At 39.2% G+C, this 24,336-nt stretch overlaps 2 protein-coding genes across 2 annotated transcripts; one reads left to right on the forward strand and one right to left on the reverse strand.

Annotated features, from left to right (window-relative positions):
- Positions 1 to 1,066: 1,066 nt before the first annotated feature.
- On the reverse strand, positions 1,067 to 8,475 carry psmc1a (proteasome 26S subunit, ATPase 1a). The gene is made up of 11 exons (XM_026286536.1): positions 8,375 to 8,475; positions 7,699 to 7,752; positions 7,416 to 7,512; positions 6,039 to 6,163; positions 5,730 to 5,915; positions 5,373 to 5,501; positions 4,579 to 4,675; positions 4,299 to 4,488; positions 3,060 to 3,211; positions 2,122 to 2,276; positions 1,067 to 1,371 (listed from the first exon to the last, which is right to left on the reverse strand). The coding sequence occupies exons 1-11, from the start codon at positions 8,375 to 8,377 to the stop codon at positions 1,237 to 1,239; spliced, it is 1,323 nt and encodes a 440-aa protein (XP_026142321.1). The 5' UTR covers positions 8,378 to 8,475; the 3' UTR covers positions 1,067 to 1,236.
- A 112-nt stretch (positions 8,476 to 8,587) lies between these two features.
- On the forward strand, positions 8,588 to 23,822 carry LOC113117686 (antimicrobial peptide NK-lysin-like). Its single transcript, XM_026286539.1, has 7 exons — positions 8,588 to 9,026; positions 9,303 to 9,395; positions 22,700 to 22,919; positions 23,030 to 23,094; positions 23,239 to 23,337; positions 23,430 to 23,587; positions 23,698 to 23,822. The coding sequence occupies exons 3-7, from the start codon at positions 22,877 to 22,879 to the stop codon at positions 23,756 to 23,758; spliced, it is 426 nt and encodes a 141-aa protein (XP_026142324.1). The 5' UTR covers positions 8,588 to 9,026; positions 9,303 to 9,395; positions 22,700 to 22,876; the 3' UTR covers positions 23,759 to 23,822.
- The last annotated feature ends 514 nt before the right edge of the window (positions 23,823 to 24,336 follow it).

Consider the following 24,336-nt stretch of genomic DNA (forward strand, 5'->3'; position numbering starts at 1 on the left):
ATAGCAAAGTCAGTGCTATACCTTGTCTATTTGCAATTCAAATTAGACATTTTTAGACTACACGTAAACCCTGAGAAGAAAACTAAACGCACTCATGCCAAAGCATTACAAGTCAAACAATATGCTGCTAGAAATGACACGGTAAGATGTTTAGCAACACAGAACCTGCTAAAAACAATGCATGTATGCTTCATTAACTAGTGTACACTTTGTACAGGATTTCTATTACTTCTCCAGTCAATGTGCTTTTTTTATAGCGGTATAGTGTAGCCTAATGTTTGTCGCAAACCTGTAGGAGTTTCTTTCTTGTGCTGAATGCAAAATAAGTTATTTTTTGAAGAATGTGGGTAACCAAACAGTTGCTGGTCTCCTTTGACTTCCTTGGTTTGGAGAGAAAAAAAATAGAAATTAAAAATAAAAATGGGAAGCAGCAACTGTTCGATTATAAACTGTTCGATTATAAATTTTTCTTTTGCGTTACACAAACTTTTGAGGTTTTCAAATTGTTTTCATGAACTATCCCTTTAAGAGACATATGGAATTAAGTTATAGCCTTCAACAAATCAATTATTAGGCAATAAATATGCAAATGCTTACATTAATCCAGGTTTTAAAGATTTTAAAGAGTGAAGTTTCAAAACCTGACAACTATTTTTTTTTTATTACTAACCCAGGGGAAATTATAAACGGTGTAAAACAGTATGAAAAAAGGCACAGACTATAAAATTCCAGATCATTAAAACGAGAGTATATATATATATATATATATATATATAAATAAAAGAAATCTATATTATCAGCCCTGCGTCTCACAGCTGCTTATCTTTTTTAACTTGTGTGTTGCGTACACAAAAATAAAAAAAGACACTAATGACACCATCCCAAAGTGCCATAGGAAAATCACTAATTAAACGTGAAGGTTACAGCCAATGACTAGACTTTTTTTTTTTTACTATTTCAGACCAAACTGAAAATACATTTTTGGCCTCTGTAATTATTCTATAATAATTTAAGTTCATCAGTAGAAAATAGGTATGAAACGATCCACAAAATAATCCAAACCAAGGACAGGTAGATCTCAGGCTTTAATCGTCAGAGAATTCAGTAAAGGCTCAGAGAAACAAGGGGTACTGAAATATTTAATTGGCATTCAGCACAAATTAACAGAGGGTTAAGTCATGAATCAGAGTTACCGTAACAAAAACGAAAAGTGTAAGACTGTATAATGACTTGTTTTTAAAGGTAGAGCCCCTCTGGTGTCCCCTCCTGCTTCTTGTACAGGACATTCTCTTTAGACTTCTTGAAGTCTTCATTAGTAACTTTCATTCTGCGTTCCCTCAGAGCCATCAGCCCTGCCTCGGTGCAAATGGCCTGGAAGAAAAACACAAATTCAACATTAAATACAATGAAGTGCATGTACAAACTTGTTCAATCATCCATGGCCTTTGTTCATGTTTTAATAAATATTTAGAGGCACTGAAGGAATAGTCCAGCCAAAAATGAAAATTCTTCCATTGTTTACTCACTCTAATGTTTAATTGCTCTAAACCTGTATGACTTTCTTCGGTGCAACATACAAAAAGACATTTTGAAGAATTTTGGTAACCAAACAGCTTTGGTTCTCAATGACTTCTATTGTAGGAAAAAAAAAAACCGTATTTTCCGCACTATAATGCGTATTTAAAGCCTTTAATTTTCTCAACAACGACAGTGCGCCTTATAATCTGGAGCACCTTATATATGGATCAAGGCCCTCTGTCAAAATGTTGATATTCCCTTTAGCACAGCTCCATCTAGTGGATGCATAACGCAAACCCAGTCAAACGTTTGACTGCAGTATCTTCTGTTCTATGCGCCTTATAATCTGGTGCACCCTATAGTGCGGAAAATACAGTATTTGTTTACCAACAATCGTCATACAGGTTAGAACAAGATTAGGGTCAATAAATAAATGGCAGAAATGTTCAGTTTTGGGGTCTATTAAACCTGAATTAAAATTGTAAATTAGTCAGAAAAGGTCAAATGAACCACATTATCTTGTTCTGCAAGACAATGTTTTTCTGTGTAGTCAAATTGCATAAGATTATGCATCTATTTAAGTAAAGGGCCCTCTGATGCTACCTTGATGTCAGCACCGGAGAGGTCGTCTTTAGCCAGGATGAGGTCGTCCAAAGTCACGTCATCTGCAACAGTCATCCTGCTGGTGTGGATCTGAAAGATTCTGCGCTTTGTCTTCTCATCTGGCAGTGGAAACTCAATCTTGCGATCGATTCTTCCTGTGGAAACACAAAAAGGAAACCGAATTTTAGTCTAAAAATGCCTTGTCCAAATACCCTCACCTGCAGTCTTGACCACTTGAGAGCATGTGCGTGCGACAGGAAGTGCGCAAGACTATCTAGATCTTAAAAAACACTAAAGCACAGTACCCTTAATGCACACTAAATCCAGATCGGTATTCAAGTCTCAGTGTATCCCATCATGCATCATGTTGTGTAGATAAATCACAAGAATTAATGCAAGTTAAATATTAATAATAATTAGATATTACTTATAATTTAATAATGAAACAAAGTTCTACACATTGTATTGCTGCATAGATAAGTATATTTATTTTGTACAACATTTGGAACTGCTTTTTAATACTTTATTTAGAAGCACCACAGGGACTATTGAACAGACATTTAGAAGTTGATTTTAAAATGCAAAGTATTTACAATTAAAATAAACCTATGTAAACACTTGCATTTTTACAATACTAGAAGTGTCTCCCCTCAGGTAATGAAAAGTTTGAGATACACTTGTGGTCTTCAACACATGTGCCAAATCCAGGAAATACATCATAGTAGTAATCAAGTAGTTAAGTGCAAAGACCGCAAGTGTGGGTACTTGGACAAGGCTTAAGTAATGTGCTTCATTCAATTATGTGCATTTTAAAACAAAGGAAACCCTCACACTAATGTTTGTGACATCAGACGTTTGTGTCTGGCCTGTTAGTCCACTTTGATTCAATTAGCATGTGAAACGCACACCAGAAATAAACGGTAAGCTGACTAATTCACCTGGTCTAATGAGAGCTGGGTCGAGTGTATCAATCCTATTAGTGGCCATGATGACTTTAACGTCTCCGCGGGAGTCAAATCCATCCAACTGGTTTAACAGCTCCAACATTGTTCTCTGGATCTCACGCTCTCCTCCTGAATTAGAGTCATACCTGCAGAGAAACATCATCCAAATGTCAGTGTTTTCACAGTTTATAATAAAAACAATCTAGTCTGTACACAATATACACACACACCTGAGGCCACAGATAAAGGTTTGTTTTTTTTAATAGTGGAATTATATATCGCATGGCTACTATAATTCATACAGCATAACATATTCTGTCAATGTTAGTCTAGAAATCTACCAACAGCTTTTTTATTATTATTATTATTATTATGAGTGAATATTGGGTAAATAAGGGTATGTAATGTGTAAATATAAAAAAAGTTATACTTTTGCTGCCAAAACCCAAAAGGGTCTTGCTCCAAACACGTAATATAGCTTAATGTACAAAGACAATGATATAAAAGAGCTTTGCATGTTTCATTTATTCTGAGCTCACATGCACATACTAGTTATGTATATTTTAATAATCAAGAAGAGCATATTGAGTTTGGTTTTTATCCTTATTATATTAATAAACTGTATATTGAATTTGATATTTTAATAGCATGCATCTTAATACATTAAGCCATATGAAGTGTTTGTGGATTTCTACTGGAGGAAAACTCTTTAACTCATTGTGTTCATACTCTGAGGTCATGGATTTGCAGGTCTTTGTCTTTTTCTTGCAGGACCCTGTGCATTATAGTACTAAATTATTTTGAATCATTTAATCTCCATTGGCAACATGCACCATTTCTGTGGATTGCAATTGATGTTGCAGGTAGCGTAGAGTGCAAGTGACAACTGCAAGTGACATTGTAATTTAGTTTACCTGGCTACTCTTGTCATATGTTGAGAGGTAAAAAAAAAAGTGCAAGTAACAACACTTGCAGAAGCAAGAATTGTCTGAGAGAGGAAGTGCAATCTATTAAAGGATGTATTAAATTCAACAAAAGCGACAGTAAAGATAGTATAGACATTCTATAAAAAAATATGACCATTGATAATTACAAGAAATGTTTTTGAAAAGCAAATTAGCATAGTATGATTTCTGAAGGATCATGTTACACTGAAGACTGGAGTAATGATGCTGAAACCTCAGCTTTGCGCCACAGGATTAATGACATTTTAACAAAACCCCCAATACTTACCTCTTTGTGCCGATAGCGTCAATCTCATCTATGAAGACAATGGACGGAGCATGTTCCTCAGCCACTCTGAAGAGCTCTCGCACCAGTTTGGGACCATCACCCAGGTACTTCTGAATAAGCTCTGAGCCCACCACCCTCAGGAAGGTGGCAGACGTCTGGTTCGCCACTGCCTTTGCCAGAAGAGTTTTGCCTGCACACCAGCAATAAATAACATCAACACAAACCCTATGCTAAGAAAATGACAACATACAACAAACTGGTTTTTAAGACTCAGATTGACCTGTTCCCGGTGCACCATACAGAATGACTCCTTTAGGCGGCTTTATTCCCATCTCTTCATAATACTCTGGATGTGTAAGGGGAAGCTCCACAGATTCCTAAAATAATAAATGCACAAGGTTGATCATGCTTTAGAATTAATTTTGATTTCATGCAATGTAACTGATCAGTATCAGTTCATGCAAAGCATCAGCAGTCACAAACCACTGTCCACTTTTATTTTTAACAAAAGAATGCAATGAGCTCATAATCATGAATGAGAAATAGCAAGTTTCCGATGGCACGTGAAGACAGCAGAGAAGTGTTTGCTGAGCACAGTGGAGTGAATAGTTTTGTTAACTTCATGGTTTATTATTTTGAGTCATATGGAATGCGGTAACACACGTCCCTCTCTATCTATATATATATATATATATATATATATCTATATATAACTGAACCGAGCTCTTGTCCAACCGAGTCAGGGACTGCCAAATGGAGCGATCACACTAGTCAAACGAACCAGGCTTTGGGGGTTAATTTTGCCCTAATTATTCTTCAGCATCCCACACACCCGAGTCTGTACCTGCCCATCAAGTGTTATTACTTTTGTGCATAATAATGCGATTAATCGTAGACAATCATTTGATTAATCGCGATAAAAAAAAAATTATAAATAAAAAAAATCTTATTTCAATAAACTATTTTAATGAATACAATGCATGTCCTTTTTTTTTATAAACCAATCAAAAATAAAATAAACACTTTTTTGCTCTTTGAAATTAAATTAATTTTAAGGATGACTAAATCGATTACCTTGATCTCTTGAATCTGGTTGTCCAGACCTCCGATGTCTGCATAGGTCTCCTGCGGGGCTTTCTCTACTTTCATTACAGTCACCAGAGGGTCTGTGTCATCCATCAGCACCCCGATTACTGCATGAACCTGCAAACATTTACTTAAATTAATAACAAAGCATCATTCCTATAATTCAAACGGAATACATAAATTAATAAAACAATTTCATAACGTTATTTTTGACAACTCTAACATTCAAAATTCAGGAATAAAATTGACTTCTGTAGTAAAATTAAGTCAAGTGAATCAACATCAATGTCTATTTATCTTCCGGTTTATCTTAGGCCAGTTAAGTTATTTTCGAGGCTCACTAACCTTGTGGTTCAGTAACACAGAGCAGCCGGGCTCTAGAAGGTCTTTATCTACAAATGACAGAATACTGACATAATGTTCTGAGCCCACTGATGTCGAGACGATGGCGTGATTATCGTCAATGATCTCCTCCAGAGTGCCCACAGACATGGGCGTCCCTCTGAGGTCATCCACTTTAGATCTCTCCTCCTGTAAACAAAACACCACGATTAGTGTTTTGAACCAAACTATGGTTCTTCTGATTCAAAATAAAAACAAATGTTAAATATACAAATTTAATATAATATAAAATGATGACAATAATGTGCTGACCTCTTGTTTCTCCTCCAGAGGCTTCATCTGCTCCTGGTTCCTGATGAACTCCTCCTCCATCAGCAGATAGTCTTTGATTCGCTCTTGTTTGAGGAGTTTCAGTCTGCACTGTGTGTGTGGAGTGACTGAGGAAGGAAGAGACAATGACAGCTCATGATTTTACAGATCACTCCTAGGGATGCACAGATCATGATTTTTCATGGCCTATTCCGATACTGATTCTTTTACAAGCAAACTGGCCGATTTCTATACCGATTTCAGTTTTTTTTTTTAAGCAACAAACAAGAAAGAAGGAAAGTGTGCATAAACAAGATGTTTATTAGGTATTTAATAGGCCAAACTGGTTTTTGGCTAGTGAAAACAATAACCATAACCATCTGAAATTAACGGCAGAATCTGCACAGTAAGTAGCCTACATTCTATAGAGACATAGATGGTACAGACATCAGCATTTAGCTTTTGTTTTTGAATTGGATTGAAAATACATAGAACTGGCCTTAAATTAAAAGATTAACTGTAACCATGTGAAATCAAAAGTTAATAACTGCATAGTTCTACAATCCAAACACCACAATCAACACATATTCAATAAGATGTTTCTTAATCAGCATTCAGTATTTGTTGTAGTTTTTACATTTGGTTTTAAATAAAAAAAAGGTCTTCGCCAGTGAGACTTAATAAAAGTATGCTCATTGAATCATTACCCTAAAATGGTTTAACTGGATGAATCTATCCACTTTTTTCAGTGTGCTACAGCAGGTGATTTTTAAATCAAATTAAGATTAAGATTTTTAAATGTTATTTTTAGGTAAAATAAAAAGAATCATCCTATACAGAACTGACGGTAACATCTGGCTTTTCAAACATGTATGCAAGTTCTACTTTACAAAAAACAAAATAATATCTGTTTTTTCACAGTTTAGTCTGTTTGGTTTCTCATCCAGGACGTGTGAAGTCGAGCTGAACATCCCTTCACTGTCTGCGCTTGTGCAGGACAGGTACAGTACGCTCGCGCAGCTTCAGTGAGCGCAGGAAAGGCTCTTATTTGTGTGCCAGTACACCAACAGCTGTTCGCTTCCTGCTATCTGTGCCTCAGACATGTAGCTCTGCACTTCCAGTGCTGAACGGCTGCCCATGTCCTGCGCACAGATTTCAAAATACTTCCACACAAATGGCATGATACCGAATGATTACAATTTAGTCTTTGCACGTGGGCGCATTTCTGGAAAAATACCAAAAACCGGCCAATTGCCAATCACGTATTTTAAGCAAAAACTGTCAGGTAACGGTTTATGGCCGGTCAACTAATGCATCCCTAATCACTTCCATCTATGTATCAGCCTCTCGAAAGGTTTGGTATAATTAGGTTTTTCTTACCCAGGGGGAGTTTGCTTGCAGCATCTGGTCCCTTCACTTTCTTCTTCTTTTTCCCAACTCTTGTGGGAATGGGTGGCTCATACTTCTTTTTCTTATCCTGAAATTCAATGCACAGAAATGAATGATCAGTAAGGTAAATGTCAATTTTTTCACTACTAAATTTCTCTAAGATCAATCACCTCAGAGATTCATACATGTTTTTTTATATATATATATATATTACTTAATAGTAATGAGGTTCTGTGTGTGTGTGTGTGTGTGTGTGAGTGAGAATGATACTCACTTTGTCATCTTTCTTTCCTCCACCAGGTCCTTGTCCTCCACTCTGACTTTGACCCTGTGAAAATCCAAAAATTTATTTCACCTTTTGTTTTGATTATGTCTATCACCTACAGAGACTTATGAACTAATTACAGTTCGTATTTTGCTTAGTTTCATGAATTTATGACAATAATTCAATAAATCTCTCTTTATAAATACAGAGAGATAAATTGATAAATAGATATAGATCACACATACAGTACAAAATGGCTCATTTACATTCAAAACGGTAATAACATTAGTAAATGGTTTTAAAATAATTCATCTCATTTGTTTACACATACACGCATATACACGACCATGCATTTAACAATTTGCCATCTATTTATCTAATTGTTCTTTAAAACCAGTACCAATGTTTAATAATAGGTGAATATAATAAGGATAACGTGTTGACATTATTAATCATGCATTTATTTTCGTTTTATATGCATTGATTGAGTAACGTATACGCTAGCTAACACAACAAGCTAACTTTCCTGCTTTACAGTCTAACAAACACTCAAATAGAGGCAAATGTCTAACAGTTCTAAATATTCATAATTCATTTCTAAACCACAAATACATAGGCATATTTTAAAGAAGATAAAGAAAAGACACTTTTAAAAAAATAGAAGAAGCAAAATCTGCTGTCTCACCATCGTCGTTTGATTCTGTTTCTTCTTCTGCACTAACAGATCAAGCAAAGTGTGTCGCGTCCGCCACCTTCTGGAGAAAAGGGCACATTGATTTGCTGTTATATTTAAAGATTTGTCCACACAAGAGGGGCTTACGATATTAAAATATCGCGCGATTACACTGTGTGCAACGAAGGGCAGTAGTTAAATTCTCGCGAGACTTTCACAGAATGAAGGTTACCATCTTGCAGCTCCGCTACATACAATAACAACAAACAAAACAAACATTCTTTAAAAATTTCTGGGGGTTGCAAGGAGAGGAAAAATATAAAATAAAAGGCACAAAATCTTACCAGTCCTAAAAGGAAAGTGACTCATTGATGGTTTTATACAATTCCGCATGGGATTTATTATGTTTGGATAAGTACTTTTTTTTTTTTTTTTTTTTTTTTTTAGCTTTTTACTGTATTTTTAATCAAATAAATGCAGCGAGCAGAACAGACTTCTTTAAATCAAAACCATTTCAAAATCTTACCAACCCCAAACTTTTGAACAGTACTGTAACCATTTTTTTCTGCTTGAACCTGCAGGAATCAAGAGACATTTTGATTCTATCATTAAAAAAGTCAAGGCGGGAATCAGGAAGTCCAGTGCAGACCATCATAATCTACAGGTAAAGATTGAAAGGCTGTTAACAAATGTCAACAAAAAATTACATTCAAAACCAGCTTTGCTTCTGTAATATGATGCATTTTAAAGTTTAAAAATGTGCACAAAAAATGTATTAGTGTCGCCAGCTTAAAATGGGACATTGGTGAGCGTGTTATTTTGTTGTCCATTCTGTTATTAATCAGTATATCACAAGTTATGGTCTTCTATTTCCTGAACTAGAAGTGGGCGAATGTGTTCGGAAATAAGAACCTGATTGTGGTTTCTTTTAAAAATAAAGGTGTTGAAAGGATGTTCTGAAGCATTCATACCTCAAGAGACATCGAGCCTAGTAGCCATTATGAGAGACCCCCTGCCAAGATCATAATCAAAAGTAAGAACTGGACTGTTATAGAAAGTATCAATCAATCAATCAAACCTTTATTTATATAGTGCTTTAAACAAAATACATTCGGTCAAAGCACTGAACAACATTCATTTGGAAAACATTGTGTCAATAATGCAAATTGATAGTCAAAGGCAGTTCATCATTGAATTCAGTGATGTCATATCTGTTCAGTTTAAATAGTGTCTGTGGATTTATTTGCAATCAAGTCAATGCAAGCCAGAGGCGACAGCGGCAAGGAACCGAAACTCCATCGGTGACAGAATGGAGAAAAAAACCTTGGGAGAAACCAGCCTCAGTTGGGGGGCAGTTCTCCTCTGACCAGACGAAACCAGTAGTTCAATTCCAGACTGCAGCAAAGTCAGATTGTGCAGAAGAATCATCTGTTTCCTGTGGTCTTGTGTGGTGGTCCTCTGAGACAAGGTCTTTACAGGGCATCTGTATCTGGGGCTCTAGTTGTCCTGGTCTCCACTGTCTTTCAGGGCAGTAGAGGTCCATTCTAGGTGCTGATCCACCAGCTGATCCGGGTGACTGCAGTGACCCTCTGATCTGGATACAGACTGGATCTGGTGGCCACGGTGACCTCGGAACAAGAGAGAAACAGACAAATATTAGCGTAGATGCCATTCTTCTAATGATGTAGCAAGTACATCAGGTGTTATGGGAAATGTTCCCGGTTCCGGTTTACCTAATTAATGCAGCCTAAAAATCCTTTAACGGATTTGGATATTAAAAGCATATTAGTGTGTTATGTGTAAGCCAGGTTAAAGAGATGGGTCTTTAATCTAGATTTAAACTGCAAGAGTGTGTCTGCCTCCCGAACAATGTTAGGTAGGTTATTCCAGAGTTTAGGCGCCAAATAGGAAAAGGATCTGCCGCCTGCAGTTGATTTTGATATTCTATTATCAAATTGCCTGAGTTTTGAGAACGTAGCGGACGTAGAGGAGTATAATGTAAAAGGAGCTCATTCAAATACTGAGGTGCTAAACCATTCAGGGCTTTATAAGTAATAAGCAATATTTTAAAATCTATATGATGTTTGATGGGGAGCCAGTGCAGCGATGACAGGACCGGGCTAATATGGTCATACTTCCTGGTTCTAGTAAGAACTCTTGCTGCTGCATTTTGGACTAGCTGTAGTTTGTTTACTAAGCGTGCAGAACAACCACCCAATAAAGCATTACAATAGTCTAACCTTGAGGTCATAAATGCATGGATTAACATTTCTGCATTTGACATTGAGAACATAGGCCGTAATTTAGATATATTTTTGAAATGGAAAAATGCAGTTTTACAAAGTAAATATTGGAAAAATGCATATTTTACAAAGTAAAACTGCAAGTAATTTGGCATCATTCATATTTATCCCTAGCCTCAATAAAGAAATAAAATAATGCATTTTGCTGAATGAAAGTGAAGCTTTTGTGTGTGTGTGTGTGTGTGTGTGTATGATTATCTCCCTAAAAAAACAACACATTGACAAAAAAGTAAGACAAATATTTATAAATATTTACAAATATTTATAATTTATAAATCGGCCCTGAGTTTGGCTCGTTCCAGTTTTGTATCTGCTATAATCAATAAATCAAGCAACAGGCCAAAAGCATTATTCATCACAATAAATAAACTTACCAAACCTCCATCTCATGTTGCTCTAGCTTCTGATGAACTTTGCACTTCATTCTTGGCTCACATGCTAGAAAAGACTGATGCCGTAAACCAGTGCCTCTTTAATGATGCCAGTAACATTAGTCATCTGCCGAATCAACCTGGTCAATCCCTGCCTTTTTTCTCTCTGTCTACTCTTTCTTCTGTCTCTGAGTTAATCTTGAAATCCAACCCTTCATCTTGTCATCTTGACCCTGCTCCTACTACTCTACTGAAACTTTGCCATTCAGTTATTTCTGCACCTATCTCTCACTTCATCAATGCTTCTCTTACCTCTGCTTCATTTCCTCTGTCACTCAAAACTGCAGCTGTTACCCCTGTTCTCAAGAAACCCAACCTTGATCCCTCAGTTTTATCTAATTATCGTCCCATTTCAAATCTCCCCTTCATAGCTAAATTACTGGAAAGTACTGTTGCCTCCCAGCTTCAGTCTTTTCTAGTTGAAAATAATCTTTTTGATCCTTTTCAATCTGGTTTTCGCCCTATGCATAGTACTGAAACTGCTCTAGTTAAGGTACTAAATGATCTGCTTCTCTCTGGTGATTCTGGTTCTCTGTCTATGCTTTTGCTGCTCGACCTCAGCTCTGCCTTCAATACCGTCTCCCATCAACTACTCATTTCACGCCTTTCGGATGTGGGTATTTCTGGTGCTGCTCTTTCCTGGTTCTCCTCTTATCTCTCTGACAGACTGTTTTACATTTCACTTCAGAATTTTCGCTCACCCACTGTCCCCCTGAAGCAAGGTGTCCCTCAGGGATCCGTTCTTGGGCCATTATTATTTATAATCTATATAATCCCTCTTGGTCAGATCCTCCGCCGTCATGGTTTTAATTATCATTTCTACGCTGACGACATTCAATTATATACTACCTGTACATCAACTTTATCTTTCACAACTGACAAAATCTCTGCCTGTGTACATGAAATAAAAGATTGGCTTCATTCAAATTTTCTAAAACTTAACATGGACAAAACTGAGATTATTTTCACTGGACCTTCATCACTCATTAATAAAATTCCAACTAACTTCACCTGTGAGATCGCCGGCTCTCTTATCAAACCATCTAGTACTGTTAAAAATCTTGGTGTAATTTTTGATTCCTCTCTATCTTTCCACTCTCACATTAATTCCATCACTAAATTGGCATTCTTTCATCTACGTCGTATCGCTCAGCTCTGTCCCTTTATCAGTATCTCTGATGCGGAAACTGTCATCCATGCATTTGTCACCTCACGTCTTGATTACTGCAATGCACTTTTCATCGGCCTATCAGCTAGCTCCATTTCCAAATTACAATACATTCAAAACTCTGCTGCCAGACTACTCACCCACACCAAGCGTTCTGCACATATTTCCCCAATTCTGCATGATCTTCACTGGCTTCCTGTGGCTTACCGTATTAAATTCAAAATTCTCCTTCTCGCTTTTAAGTCTCTGCATGGCGTTGCTCCCCCCTACCTCTGTAACCTGCTTCTCCCTTACACCCCAACTCGCTCTTTAGGATCCGCTGATTCCAGCCTTCTCGTTGTCCCTCGGCATCGCCTTGCTTCAATGGGGGGCAGATCATTCAGTGTTGTTGCGCCCAAAATGTGGAACTCTCTCCCCCCATCACTCCGTTTTGTTAACACTATCTCTGAATTCAAATCCATGCTCAAAACACACCTATTTTCTGAATGTTATAGGTCTTAGTGTGTTTTTTATTTTTTACTTTATTTTTTTCCTCTCTCTCTGCTGGTTGCTGCCCCATCTACACAATTCTCACTTACTGTACTTGCACTCTCATTTGCCTATTGTTGTTCTGTCTGCTCTCTTTGTCAATTGCCTTTATTGTTGTTTGTTTATTGTAACGTGTCCTTGAGCTCTGGAAAGGCGCTATATAAATAAAACTTATTATTATTATTATTAATATTTAAACTTGTCGAATTTGAAGATCAAGGTCAATTGTACTGGGTTTTTTTGGGGGAGGGGGGATGCAAGTATCTTCTGTTGCTTCCAAGGGAAATTTCTATAAAATAAGGACATCTTAATCCTGCTCTTAATGCATTGTGTTTCCTCCTGGATCATGTGACGCAAGATTGGGGGACATATGGTGAAAATTCAGCTTTGATCACAAAAATAAATTAAATTGTAAAATATATTCAAAAAGAAAAGTTATTTTAAATTGTAATAATATTTAAAAATATAACAGGGTTTTTTTGTACTGTATTTTTGATCAAATAAATGCAGCCTTAGTGAGCAAAACAGACTTCTTTTAAATCAAAACCATTTCAAAATCTTACCAACCCCAAACTTTTGAACAGTACTATAACCATTTTTTTTCAGCTTGAACCTGCAGTAATCAAGTGACATTTTGATTCCATCATTAAAAATTCATGGCGGGAAACAGGAAGTTCATTGCAGACCATCATGATCTACAGGTAAAGATTGAGATGATTGAGAAGCTGTTAACAAAAGTCAACAAAAAATGACATTCCAGACCAAATTTGCTTTAAAGTTTAAAAGTGCGCGCACAAAAAATGGATTAGTGTCATCAGCTTAAAATGGGACATTGGTGAGGGTGTTATCTTGTTGTCCATTCAGTTATTAATCAGTAATGATGAAAGTGTAAAAACTAGTATGACACAAGTAATGCTCTTCTATTTCTTGAACTAGAAGTGGGCGAATGTGTTAAAAAATGAGAACCTGAATGTGGTTGCTTTTAAAAATAAAGGTGTTGAAAAGATGTTCTATAGTAGGCCTAGTAGCCATTATGAGGGATTTCCTGCCAAGATCACAATCAAAAGTAAGAACTGGACTGTTTTAGAAAGTAATTGGGCATCATTCATATTTATCCCTAGCCTAAATAAAGAAATAAAATAATACATTTTGCTGAATGAAAGTGAAGCCTTTTAGTATTTTGGATAGTGACAGGTTTTTTTTGTGTGTGTGTGAGATTATCCCCCCAAAAAACCAACACATTGACAAAAATGTAAGAAAAATATATAAAAAAAAAAAAATGCAAGTATCTTCTGTTGCTTCCAAGGGGCAATAATGAAATGGAATATATATATATATTTCTACAAAATAAGGACATCTTCATGTTCAAAAGTTTTCACTCCCTGGCTCTTAATGCATCTTGTTTCCTTCTGGAGCATCAGTGAATATTTGAAACTTTTTTAATGTGGTTTTATTAACAAAGTTCGGGAGAAGCACGATCAGATAATCATCCAATTTGGCACAGGTGCATCTCGTTTAGCTAATCATCTTAAATAGCAGGCAAGCGTATATATATATATCCAGTCTTCCTACCTCCTGTCCCACGACAGTTTTTCGGCATAGACCGTTTGTCAGCATTCGGTTCGCTCTGTCAGCATTCGGTTCGCTCTGTCAGCATTCGGTTCGCTCTGTCAGCATTCGGTTCGCTCTGTCCGTCATCTGTGATAAACAGGCCCAATCTTCCTTCCGACGAAGATATCTATCCGCCGAACACCAACAAGCGTCATCGCGTCAGCTGCTCTTCTCGCCAAGCCACACGTTGTGGCCAAAAGCTCGTGCAAATCCTTGAGCTCGCCCTCACTCGACAACACGATTTTCTCGCCAGGACCGGGCTCTCTTACAATGCTGGATCGCAGCCGTGCTCCAGTTCTCAGCGCAGTAAACCTCTCTCGCTTTTTCAGCCGTGGCGCAGTTCAATGCTGCCTCCACTAGCGGCGAAGACCGTGGGTCGTTGTAGTGGCATGTTGTTCGTGAAAGAATCGTTTTTTCGAATGAATCTTCTAGGGGAACGAATCGTTCTCAGTTTACACCCATTCATGAAGAATTTTTCAGAGATGTCATCCACAATGAGCGAGTTTTATATGAGTCTCAGAGATCGAGAGCTCTCATTCGTGAACGAAAGTACTAAACCGGTATACATGTCGAGTTGATTAAACGGATACATGTCGTTCGTAAACGCAATGAACTGGTACATATCTTATCTTAACAAAATTGATGAGAGTAAACCGGGTCAGTTAGCCATTTAGCATGTCAATCTTGCAAAATGTAAAGCGCAGTTATAGGTACTGTGCACATATTGTTTACATATTTAGCATACAAAAGATAAATTCCACGTTTAATCCCCGATTTATGAACGTGAATATATAGATCAATATATGAACCGTCTGACCAAACAATTAAAATGCTAATCATGCAAGAAAACCTTGTGATTTGCTCATCTGAACAATTTAAATAGACGTTATATATAGAATGCGCTTATGAAGAGGCAAAAATTTGTTAAACGGCGTTATGACTTAACTCTGTCCGATGACGATGCCACTTTTTAACCACGAAGCAAAGGCTTTTTGCAGAGTTGTCATCCACACCGAAATGTCTAAAGACATTACATTTGCTTTACTGTGCATGTTTAAACCTCACTGAGATGATACAGACATAAGTTTCGTGCAATTATTCCGGCAGGATCAATTATTTAGGGACATATTTCACCATTTACTGGCATGATTATTCAGAATTTTTCAAAAAACGCTACTGCCTCGTGTTTGGCTGCAGGACAACAAGTGTGAGTAAATTTTCTATCGTCTTTTTAGGACTGTTATATGAAAAGCACGCAAAGTAAATGTCTTTAGAAACGGCTTGAATTTGAATATCACATTACTGCAATTAACGTTACTGCTATAGACATGTCTATTGGTACAATAGTTTATAAAACTAAACATGCTACATAGTTTCAAAGCCTCTATTTTCACAGTCCATACTACAACAGGAAAACAGCATCCCAAATTTATCTGCTCTGGAGGCTGTTAAAAGGGCCCGAAGGCCAAAACAAGAGGAAAAGATGCTTTTCCAACAGGACTGTATTAATTCAGACAAGGTTTGAGCAATTGTCAAATCAGCCAACAACTACAGCAGCCAAAGCAAGCATAAAGCTACTTTTACTTGCAACACGGGCCTGCACATCTCAGTATTTCCATCCTGTTACTTCTGCTAGCAGTGCAGGCTACACAGGTTCTTCAAGACATCACACACCCCAGCCCCTTCCCACGACCCACAGCTACAGCAGCTGAAGCAAACGTGAGGCCGCCTCCATTCGTAAACGCGCCCTCAACTCTTCCGCTCCCTCATGCTACTAACCATTTTTCTGTTCAGTGGCCTCCAGCTCCAGATTTGCCAGAAGGCAGAGGGTACCAAGACCTATTAGTGGTCAGGCTGATTATTTTATTTATTTATATATCTATCTCGAACCCTCTTCAGCCAGCACCAGCTCATCCCCTTTCACTAAAACTCCTAATCTACCATAGCTAACTCTCCTAACATGCCCTATCTATCTGTAATGGTCAATCCTCACTTCAGCCATCCTTCCGCAGGAGCTTTCTCTGTATCTCCCCACCGCCGCAGCATTGTCCGCTCCCGCAGGAGCCTTCTCTATATCTCCCCACCGTCGCAGTATTGTCCGCTCCTGCAGGAGCCTTTTCTGTTTTTTCCTCACTGCCGCAGCAGTCTCCGCTCCCGCAGGAGCCTCTACCTATATTTCACCACTGCCGCAGCAGTGTCTGCTCCCGCAGGAGCCTCTACCTATATTTCACCACTGCCGCAGCAGTGTCTGCTCCCGCAGGAGCCTCTACCTATATTTCATCACTGCCGCAGCAGTGTCTGCTCCCGCAGGAGCCTCTACCTATATTTCACCACTGCCATAGCAGTGTCTGCTCCCGCAGGAGCCCTTTCCATCCTTCCCTACTGCCGCAATTCTCGCTGCCGCAAGAGCCTCAAAAAAAAAAAAAAAAAAAAAAAAAAAAAAAAAAATTAAATAAATAATAATATATATTTTATGTCCATTCTCCAATTCAACCTCATCAGGCTCGCTTTTGTCTAACTCCGGAACGCCCAATCTAAATTCACGATGGACCCTCCTTTCATCCACGACTCTGGTTTAAAAATATTAGTAATCAAGTATTCTTAAAAAAAAAAACAAACAAAAAAAAAAATCCTTCAATTAATCGAGTAATAAAATGCGTTTTTGCTTAATTATACTGATGTGCGCATGCACCGTAAATCTGATGGGTAGGATAAAATGTCAGGACCCCGGACTTTTTAGTCGGGTTGACGTACCTTTTCAGTTCTGTGTATGTGATGTGACGCTAGTTTTACTTAAATCAAATGGTCAAATGCTCATGAACTGACTGTCAGAGCAGCTCTGGAGATGTTGTTCAAGTCCTTATTTAGTGAGACCGCAGACGCAGAAATTACCGTGAGCGTAACGCGCGCTTCAGTGTGTGTGTGATAAAGGAAGTCGCGCTCCTGCTCCATTCATTATTGGTGAATTGTGAATTGGATGTAAGTGCAATTACCTATTTTGATTAATTAATTAATTCATTCATTCATTCAAAAAAAAAAAAAAAAAAAAAAAAATTAATAAATAACAATAATTGGCAAGTTCTTTGCCATTCCGCGTTCAACTGTAAATTCCGTTTTTGTGACTGGATTCCGCGATCCCCTCCACGTTTTCTGCATCGCGGAAATTGTAGGGCCCTAGTTGTGATATGCCAGCTCTATCTTGCAATGGACACATGCCACAACGTTCTCTTTACGTCCTCAAATCAAAACACTGCTGACTCCTTGCAGTACATGAAGAAAAAAAAAAAAAAAATGCGTTGTCACATTTTAAAAAATAAATCATTGCGAAAGAACCTGACGTGAGATTTAGAATAAATTAAAAGAGGCTTCGAAGCAGAGGAATTTACCTACATCATTTTTTGTAATCGCGTTACTTGAGGAATCGTTTCAGCCCTAAACTTAAGCAGCTCAAAAGGGGCCTTAATCCGATAGATGCCCTCGGTTGTTGTTCATCAGACATTTAAAAAAAAAAAAAAAAAAAAAAAAAATATTCCTCCTTAAATCATGTTGTGTACTTGAATAATAGAAGCCTCTCAGTTATCGTTTCTTTGGCCAAAGTAAGGGCCCTCCAGCCATCGTTACAATCTCCTTGCCTATTTCAACATCGGACAGGGCTCTCCCTTCCGGTGCAGCTGGGCAGTGGCTCCCTTCGGTCGCAGTGTGAGCCTTTCATCTGTCATTGAGTTGCGCTGCGCGCTCAGCGGCAGACGGGGTTATCCCTCCCGGTGCAGCAGAGCCACAGGCCCCCTTCGGTCGTTGTGACAGCCCTCCATCCGATGCATCAAATTAAGCCTCGTATACAGTCGCAAGGGGGACTCTCCCTTCCGGTGCAGCAGAGCCACAGCTCCCTTCGGACGCAGCGAGAGTCCCTCCATCAGTCGCGTTTTCTTGCCTACTCCGTATCGGACGGGGCTCCCCTACCGGTGCAGCAGACCCACGGCTCCCTTCGGTCGCAGGGTGAACCCCCCCGTCTGAGTTATGTTGCATGCTCAATGGCGGACCGGGATCTCCCTCCCGGGTGAACACAGCCGCTGGCTCCCTTCGGTCGCAGCAGGAGCCCTCCATCCGATGCATCAAACCGTGCCTCGAATCTTCTTGCCTATTCTGCATCTGATGGGGCTCTCTCTTCCGGTGCAGCAGACCCACGGCTCCCTTCGGTCGCAGGGTGAACCCCCCCCCGTCTGAGTTATGTTGCATGCTCAAGGGCGGACAGTGTTCTCCCTCCCGGGGGAATAGAGCTGCTGGCTCCCTTCGGTCGCAGTGAGAGCCCTCCATCAGACGCATCAAGCCATGCCTCGCATCGCAAGGGGGACTCGCCTTTCCGGTGCAGCAGAGCAGCAGCTCCCTTCGGACGCAGCAAAAGTCCCTCCAACAGTCGTATTCCAGTTAGCGTCAATCAGGGCTCTCCCCTCCGGGGCAGCACTCCTGCTGCAGAGTTGCGAACCCCCTACGGAGGCTGGGAGAACCCTCAGAGGCAAAAAACCGTGCCTCCATAAACCCGCAATGGGGGACTCCCCCTTCCGGTGCAGCAGAGCCGCAGCTCCCTTCGGATGCAGCGGGAGTCCCTCCAACAGTCGCGTCTCTTTGCCTTCTCAGCATCGGACTAGGGCTCCTCTTCCGGTGCAGCAGACCCACAGCTCCCTTCGGTCGCAGTGTGAACCCCCCATCTGAGTTATGTTGCATGCTCAACGATGGCTAGGGATCTCCCTCCCGATGGGGTACAGCCGCTGGCTCCCTTCGGTTGCATTAGGAGCCCTTCATCCGACGCACCAAACCGCGGCTCGAATCTCATTGCCTATTCAGCATCTGACGGGGCTCTCCCTTCTGGTGCAGCAGACCCACGGCTCCCTTCGGTCGCAGTGTGAACCCCCCGTTCGAGTTTTGTTGCATACTCTATGGCGGCCAGGGATCTCCCTCCCGATGGGATACAGTCGCTGGCTCCCTTCAGTCGCAGTGAGAGCCCTCCATCAGATGCAACAAACCGCGCCTCGTACTCAGCCGCAAGAGGGACTCTCCCTTCCGGTGCAGCAGAGCCGCAGCTCCCTTCGGAGGCAGCAAGAGTCCCTCATTTCTTGATATCCGGCATCGTGCTCCTCCCATAAGCGGCACGGAGGGCTCGCTGGTAAGACGTTGCGAGCCGCAGCTCTCGTCGAACACTGCACGGGCTCTCCCGGTCGCTCTGCATTTTCTTCCCAACACGCATATTTTGGGGGGCAACTAAATTTTAGCTCTCTGGCTGCTGTCCTATGTCTTTAAGCTTCTTTTGGGGAGTTATTGGGGTTCGGGCTATGCTCCGGGCCCGGACCCCTCCCCCAGGACAGCACGCCAAAATATGCCTACTATTTGCCTTCAGATTAGATGTAAGGGTGAACTCGTGAAATGTGGTTTTATTAACAAAGTTCGGGAGAAGCACGATCAGATAATCATCCAATTTGGCACAGGTGCATCTCGTTTAGCTAATCATCTTAAATAGCACGCAAGCGTATATATATATATCCAGTCTTCCTACCTCCTGTCCCACGACAGTTTTTCGGCAACCCTCCTCCACCCCAACTCCTCACTTCTAATCTATTTATCCCAAATTAGGGATGGGGGAGTTATTGGGGTTCGGGCTATGCTCCGGGCCCGGACCCCTCCCCCAGGACAGCACGCCAAAATATGCCTACTATTTGCCTTCAGATTAGATGTAAGGGTGAACTCGTGAAATAGTTGTGTTTGAGTCCCTCAATTGTCCTCAGTGTGAAAATAGATGGATCTCAAAATCATACAGTGACTGCTGGGAAGGGTTCAAATATGCCAATGATGCTGGAAAACTGAAAAACCTGCAAGACATTGAGGATTTCTGAAGAAGAAGAACAGTGCTCCGTTTTAATGTTCAGAACAAACAAGGAACTCATGTACACACACACACACACATATACATATAAGTGACATGTGTGTGTGTGTGTGTGTGTGTGTGTGCGTATAAACTAAACAAAATTATAAACGCAACATCTTTTCCCCCTATTTTTCATGAGCTGAACTCAACTTCTATTTACACAAAAGGCCTATTTCAACACAAAAGGTTAAAATAGTCAGTATCTGGTGTGAATACCATTTGCCTCACGCAGTGCAACACATCTCCTTCACATAGAGTTGATCAGGTTGCTGATTGTGGCCTGTGGCCTGTTGGTCCACTCGTCTTCAATGGCTGTGTGAAGTTGCTGGATATCGGCAGGAACTGGAACACGCTGTCGTATACACCGATCCAGAGCATCCCAAATATGCTCAATGGGTGACATGTCCGGTGAGTATGCTGGCCAGAATGCTTCCAGGAATTGTGTACAGATCCTTGCAACATGGGGCCATGCATTATCATTCAGCAACATGAGGTGAAGGTCGTGGATGAATGACACAACAATGGACCTCAGGATCTCTTTATGGTATCTCTGTACATTCAAAATGCTATCAATTAACTGCACCTGTGTTCGTTGTCCATAACATACACCTGCCACCATGGGCCACTCAATCTTCAACATTGACATCAGCAAACTGCTCATCCACACGACGCCATACACGCTGTCTGCCATCTGCCCTCTACAGTGAAAACCGGGATTCATCCGTGAAGAGAACACCGTTCCAAAGTTCCAGACACCATTGAATATGAGCTTTTGCCCACTCATGTCGATAGGATGACAAAACTGCAGTCTGGTCGAGACCCCAATGAGGACAACGAGAATGCAGTTCCAATTCAATTCCAACCACTTCCAAACCCCCAAAGATGTTTCATATCTGGATTAGTTGATGACGGCAACCCCTACAAGTGACTTTTGAGCTACATTTTTAAAGTTGGCATGAAACAGAATTTAAGATTGTCCTATTATCCTTGTGACGTATTTCCGAGTGAAACCGAAATGGCTTCTGAAAAGGGAAAAAAAATGTAGGGCAGGGCTTGATTTCATCCTTCGGTAATTGATTGGATCGATGGAAGATGGCTGTTGCTAACAAAATGGATGCAGATTTTAATGCCTCGCACACATACTCAAATTTCCCGTTATTCCTCCTCCTTCAAAATGCAAGAATTCAAGTTAGCAGGCACACAGATTGGGTTGTTTGGGAATAGGGAAAATGACTTGAGGAAGAGCACTACCAAAAATCGACCTAAACACCATACTGTCAATTGCTAATTGCTGCAATCTTCTCAGTGACAGGTTTCTGAAGAGGCAGGGAGGCAGACACGATAGCCACGCCCTCATGCCAACGCATGTGACTGGAAGAGAAGATTAGTCGTTTTGAGGGGGAGGGGAGGTTTACATTTTTGATTAAAGATTATGAGGGCACATAAAAAAAAATTAAGTGCATTGATAAGTTATTTATAATAAAGACTACAGTATTCCATAAAAAAATAAGACTTGTCCATTTTGATTTCATGTCGACTTTAAGGTGTCACTTCCCTCATTCATGATTTGTGGTTGTAAACATTTTTGTCATTAAAATGCTTTTATTTTGTGTAATAGTTTTAGTATGTGTGGTAATCCGAGTCATAAATTCTCCTGTTTTCCAAAAAATAACATGGTTGATCAAACCCTCAGGTCGAGTGGGGTCATTTTCCTCTGCTTTTCTGTCAAAAGTAGCTTGCTGGTTATTAAAAGAGCAATTTGACACAAGTGATGGGAATTTTGTCATGGTTTTTGTTCTTGTTTTAGTTGGAGATAATCACTGTGAAGATTCTCTGTATTGAGTTGGTGTTGTTAAGATATTTTTTTTAATTTTTAAAAGAATTCTCTCATGCTCACCTAGTCCACAGTTGATTGTTTAAAAAAATACAGTAAAAACAGTAATATTGTGAAATATTATAGTTTAAAAAAGATATTTTCTATGTGAATATTATAAAATTTTCAGCATTATTATTGAAACATGATCACATGATCCTTTAGAAATCATTCTAATAGACTGTATACTGATTTGCTGCTCATTAATCATTTCTTATTATTATAGCTGCTTCATATTTAAGATTATTTAGGATTCTTTGATGAATATAAAGTTCAAAGTCTGAACCAAAATTTCTGTATTAAAAACAACTTTTGAACAGCTGTGTATTTGCACTTTTTCAGTACAGATGTTTAGGAGTTATAAAAATAATAATGCATTGTTTTTAGTTTATTTTACATATACATTTTATTTATGACCTGTGTAGATAAACTCCTAACACTACAACGTATAGTTTTCACAAGCATCAACCGCAAGAAAGTGTTTTTATTCAGAATATTACTCACAGGTCCCCAGGATCATTTTGTTAAACATGATCAAGACATTTGTGGTTTGTGGTTGGAAAGAAACGTTCATGTGGTGGATGCAGACCTCTATAAAAGAGCTCCACATGTCTCTGAGGAGCACATCTGAACCTTGATTCTGAAAGCTTCATCTTCACACTGGTTAGAGATCATCTGCTAAGATGCTCCGCAACATCTTTCTTGTCAGCTTGCTCATATATGCAGGTAAAATAATCACCAGTTCAGTTCTAATATCACTTTTGTCTTATGATTCTAAATATTCGTCATAAGCTTGAATAATTTGTTTTAATGAATTATTGTCCATTTATTTGTAGTCTGTGCAGCTCATTGGGAGATCCGTGAGGTGGACTCTGCTGAGGACCAAGACGAAGAGATTTCTGTAAGCATCAACTGGTGGCATTCGTTTTTTAAATAAGTTTTACTGATGCACATAAAAACACTGGGTGGGGGGTATGCATTTGCAATTGATTAACAGGTGATTATTATATGATTCATGTTTGTTTCGTATTGTGATGTTTTTCAGGCTGACAGCATGTCGACACAGCAGATATTTAATAAGTGCGATATATGCAAAAAAATCATGAAGGCAGTGAAAAAGAAACTCTCCGCTAATGCAACACCGGTGGGTGTCATGATTAATGTTACATTACTGAACTGACCATGCATCTCACAACTTTGACTAAATCCATTTAACATTGACTAAATTTCCCTCAGCATGAAATTAAAGAAAAGCTGAACAACGCCTGTAATAAATTGAAGCTGGTGAGTGGTCAGTGCAAGAAACTTGTTCAGAAGTATCTACACGCTATAATTGATGAGCTGATGACAGAGGATGGGCCAAACACCATCTGTACTAAAATTCATGCCTGCAAGTAAGTACACAGAAATACCCATGCCAAAAGTTTACAATCATGTATTTTTTCCCACAGTAATACGGTGATAATATGATTCAATTAAGGAATTTTTTAAACTTTTGTTCCAGGTCAAACCCACCAATAAAGGAGTTCATTTTTGTACATGATCAAGCTCATGACAATTTCTGAATGAAAATAAATTATTGCATTGAAAGCATAACAGTATATGTATTACAGTGAAAACAAAATAAAACATGAATAAAACAGTTATCTGTGTTCTTTTTTTATTGTTTAACTATTACGCTAAATTTTTAAATAATCCACATAAAACGGAATAAAATGGTATCCAAATATTCAGAGACAATATTAATCATTGTTTTACCAGATCTATTTCACATAGTTTTCTTTCTAACAAGCTAATGTTTCCACCATATGTTTACATCATAAAGTAAATTATGTTGCTGGCAGAATATATATTTGTTGACTGTGATTATGACAGATGTGAACAGCATTTGTACATAGTTGCAGTTAATGAAAGGCTCTTGTGGCTAACCACGAGACATTTAAAATAGGATGCCTTTTGATGATGCTATTTCTGAATTAAGTCTTACAGAGCTTGACTTGTACGACTATGCCGATATTAAAACATAATTTCACACGTTTATGCACCCCTATAAAATCAGGCACTTGTTAAACCACCCTATTATACCATGATCAGCATATTAGAATGATTTCTGAAGATCATGTGACACTGAAGACTGCAGTAA

The sequence above is a fragment of the Carassius auratus genome, chromosome 17 (genome assembly GCF_003368295.1).
Source record: "Carassius auratus strain Wakin chromosome 17, ASM336829v1, whole genome shotgun sequence".
Taxonomy (NCBI): Eukaryota; Metazoa; Chordata; class Actinopteri; order Cypriniformes; family Cyprinidae; genus Carassius; species Carassius auratus.

Bases quoted from the DNA above. Each gene is read 5' to 3' on its own strand.
- psmc1a (XM_026286536.1), bottom strand. The intron at 5,502-5,729 runs GTTAGTGAGCCT...AAATGTTTGCAG, and splicing joins CTGTGTTACTGAACCACAAG to GTTCATGCAGTAATCGGGGT. The intron at 4,489-4,578 runs GTCAATCTGAGT...GCTGGTGTGCAG, and splicing joins GTATGGTGCACCGGGAACAG to GCAAAACTCTTCTGGCAAAG.
- LOC113117686 (XM_026286539.1), top strand. From the start codon at position 22,877: ATGCTCCGCAACATCTTTCTTGTCAGCTTGCTCATATATGCAG. The intron at 22,920-23,029 runs GTAAAATAATCA...ATTTATTTGTAG, and splicing joins CAGCTTGCTCATATATGCAG to TCTGTGCAGCTCATTGGGAG. The intron at 23,095-23,238 runs GTAAGCATCAAC...GATGTTTTTCAG, and splicing joins ACCAAGACGAAGAGATTTCT to GCTGACAGCATGTCGACACA.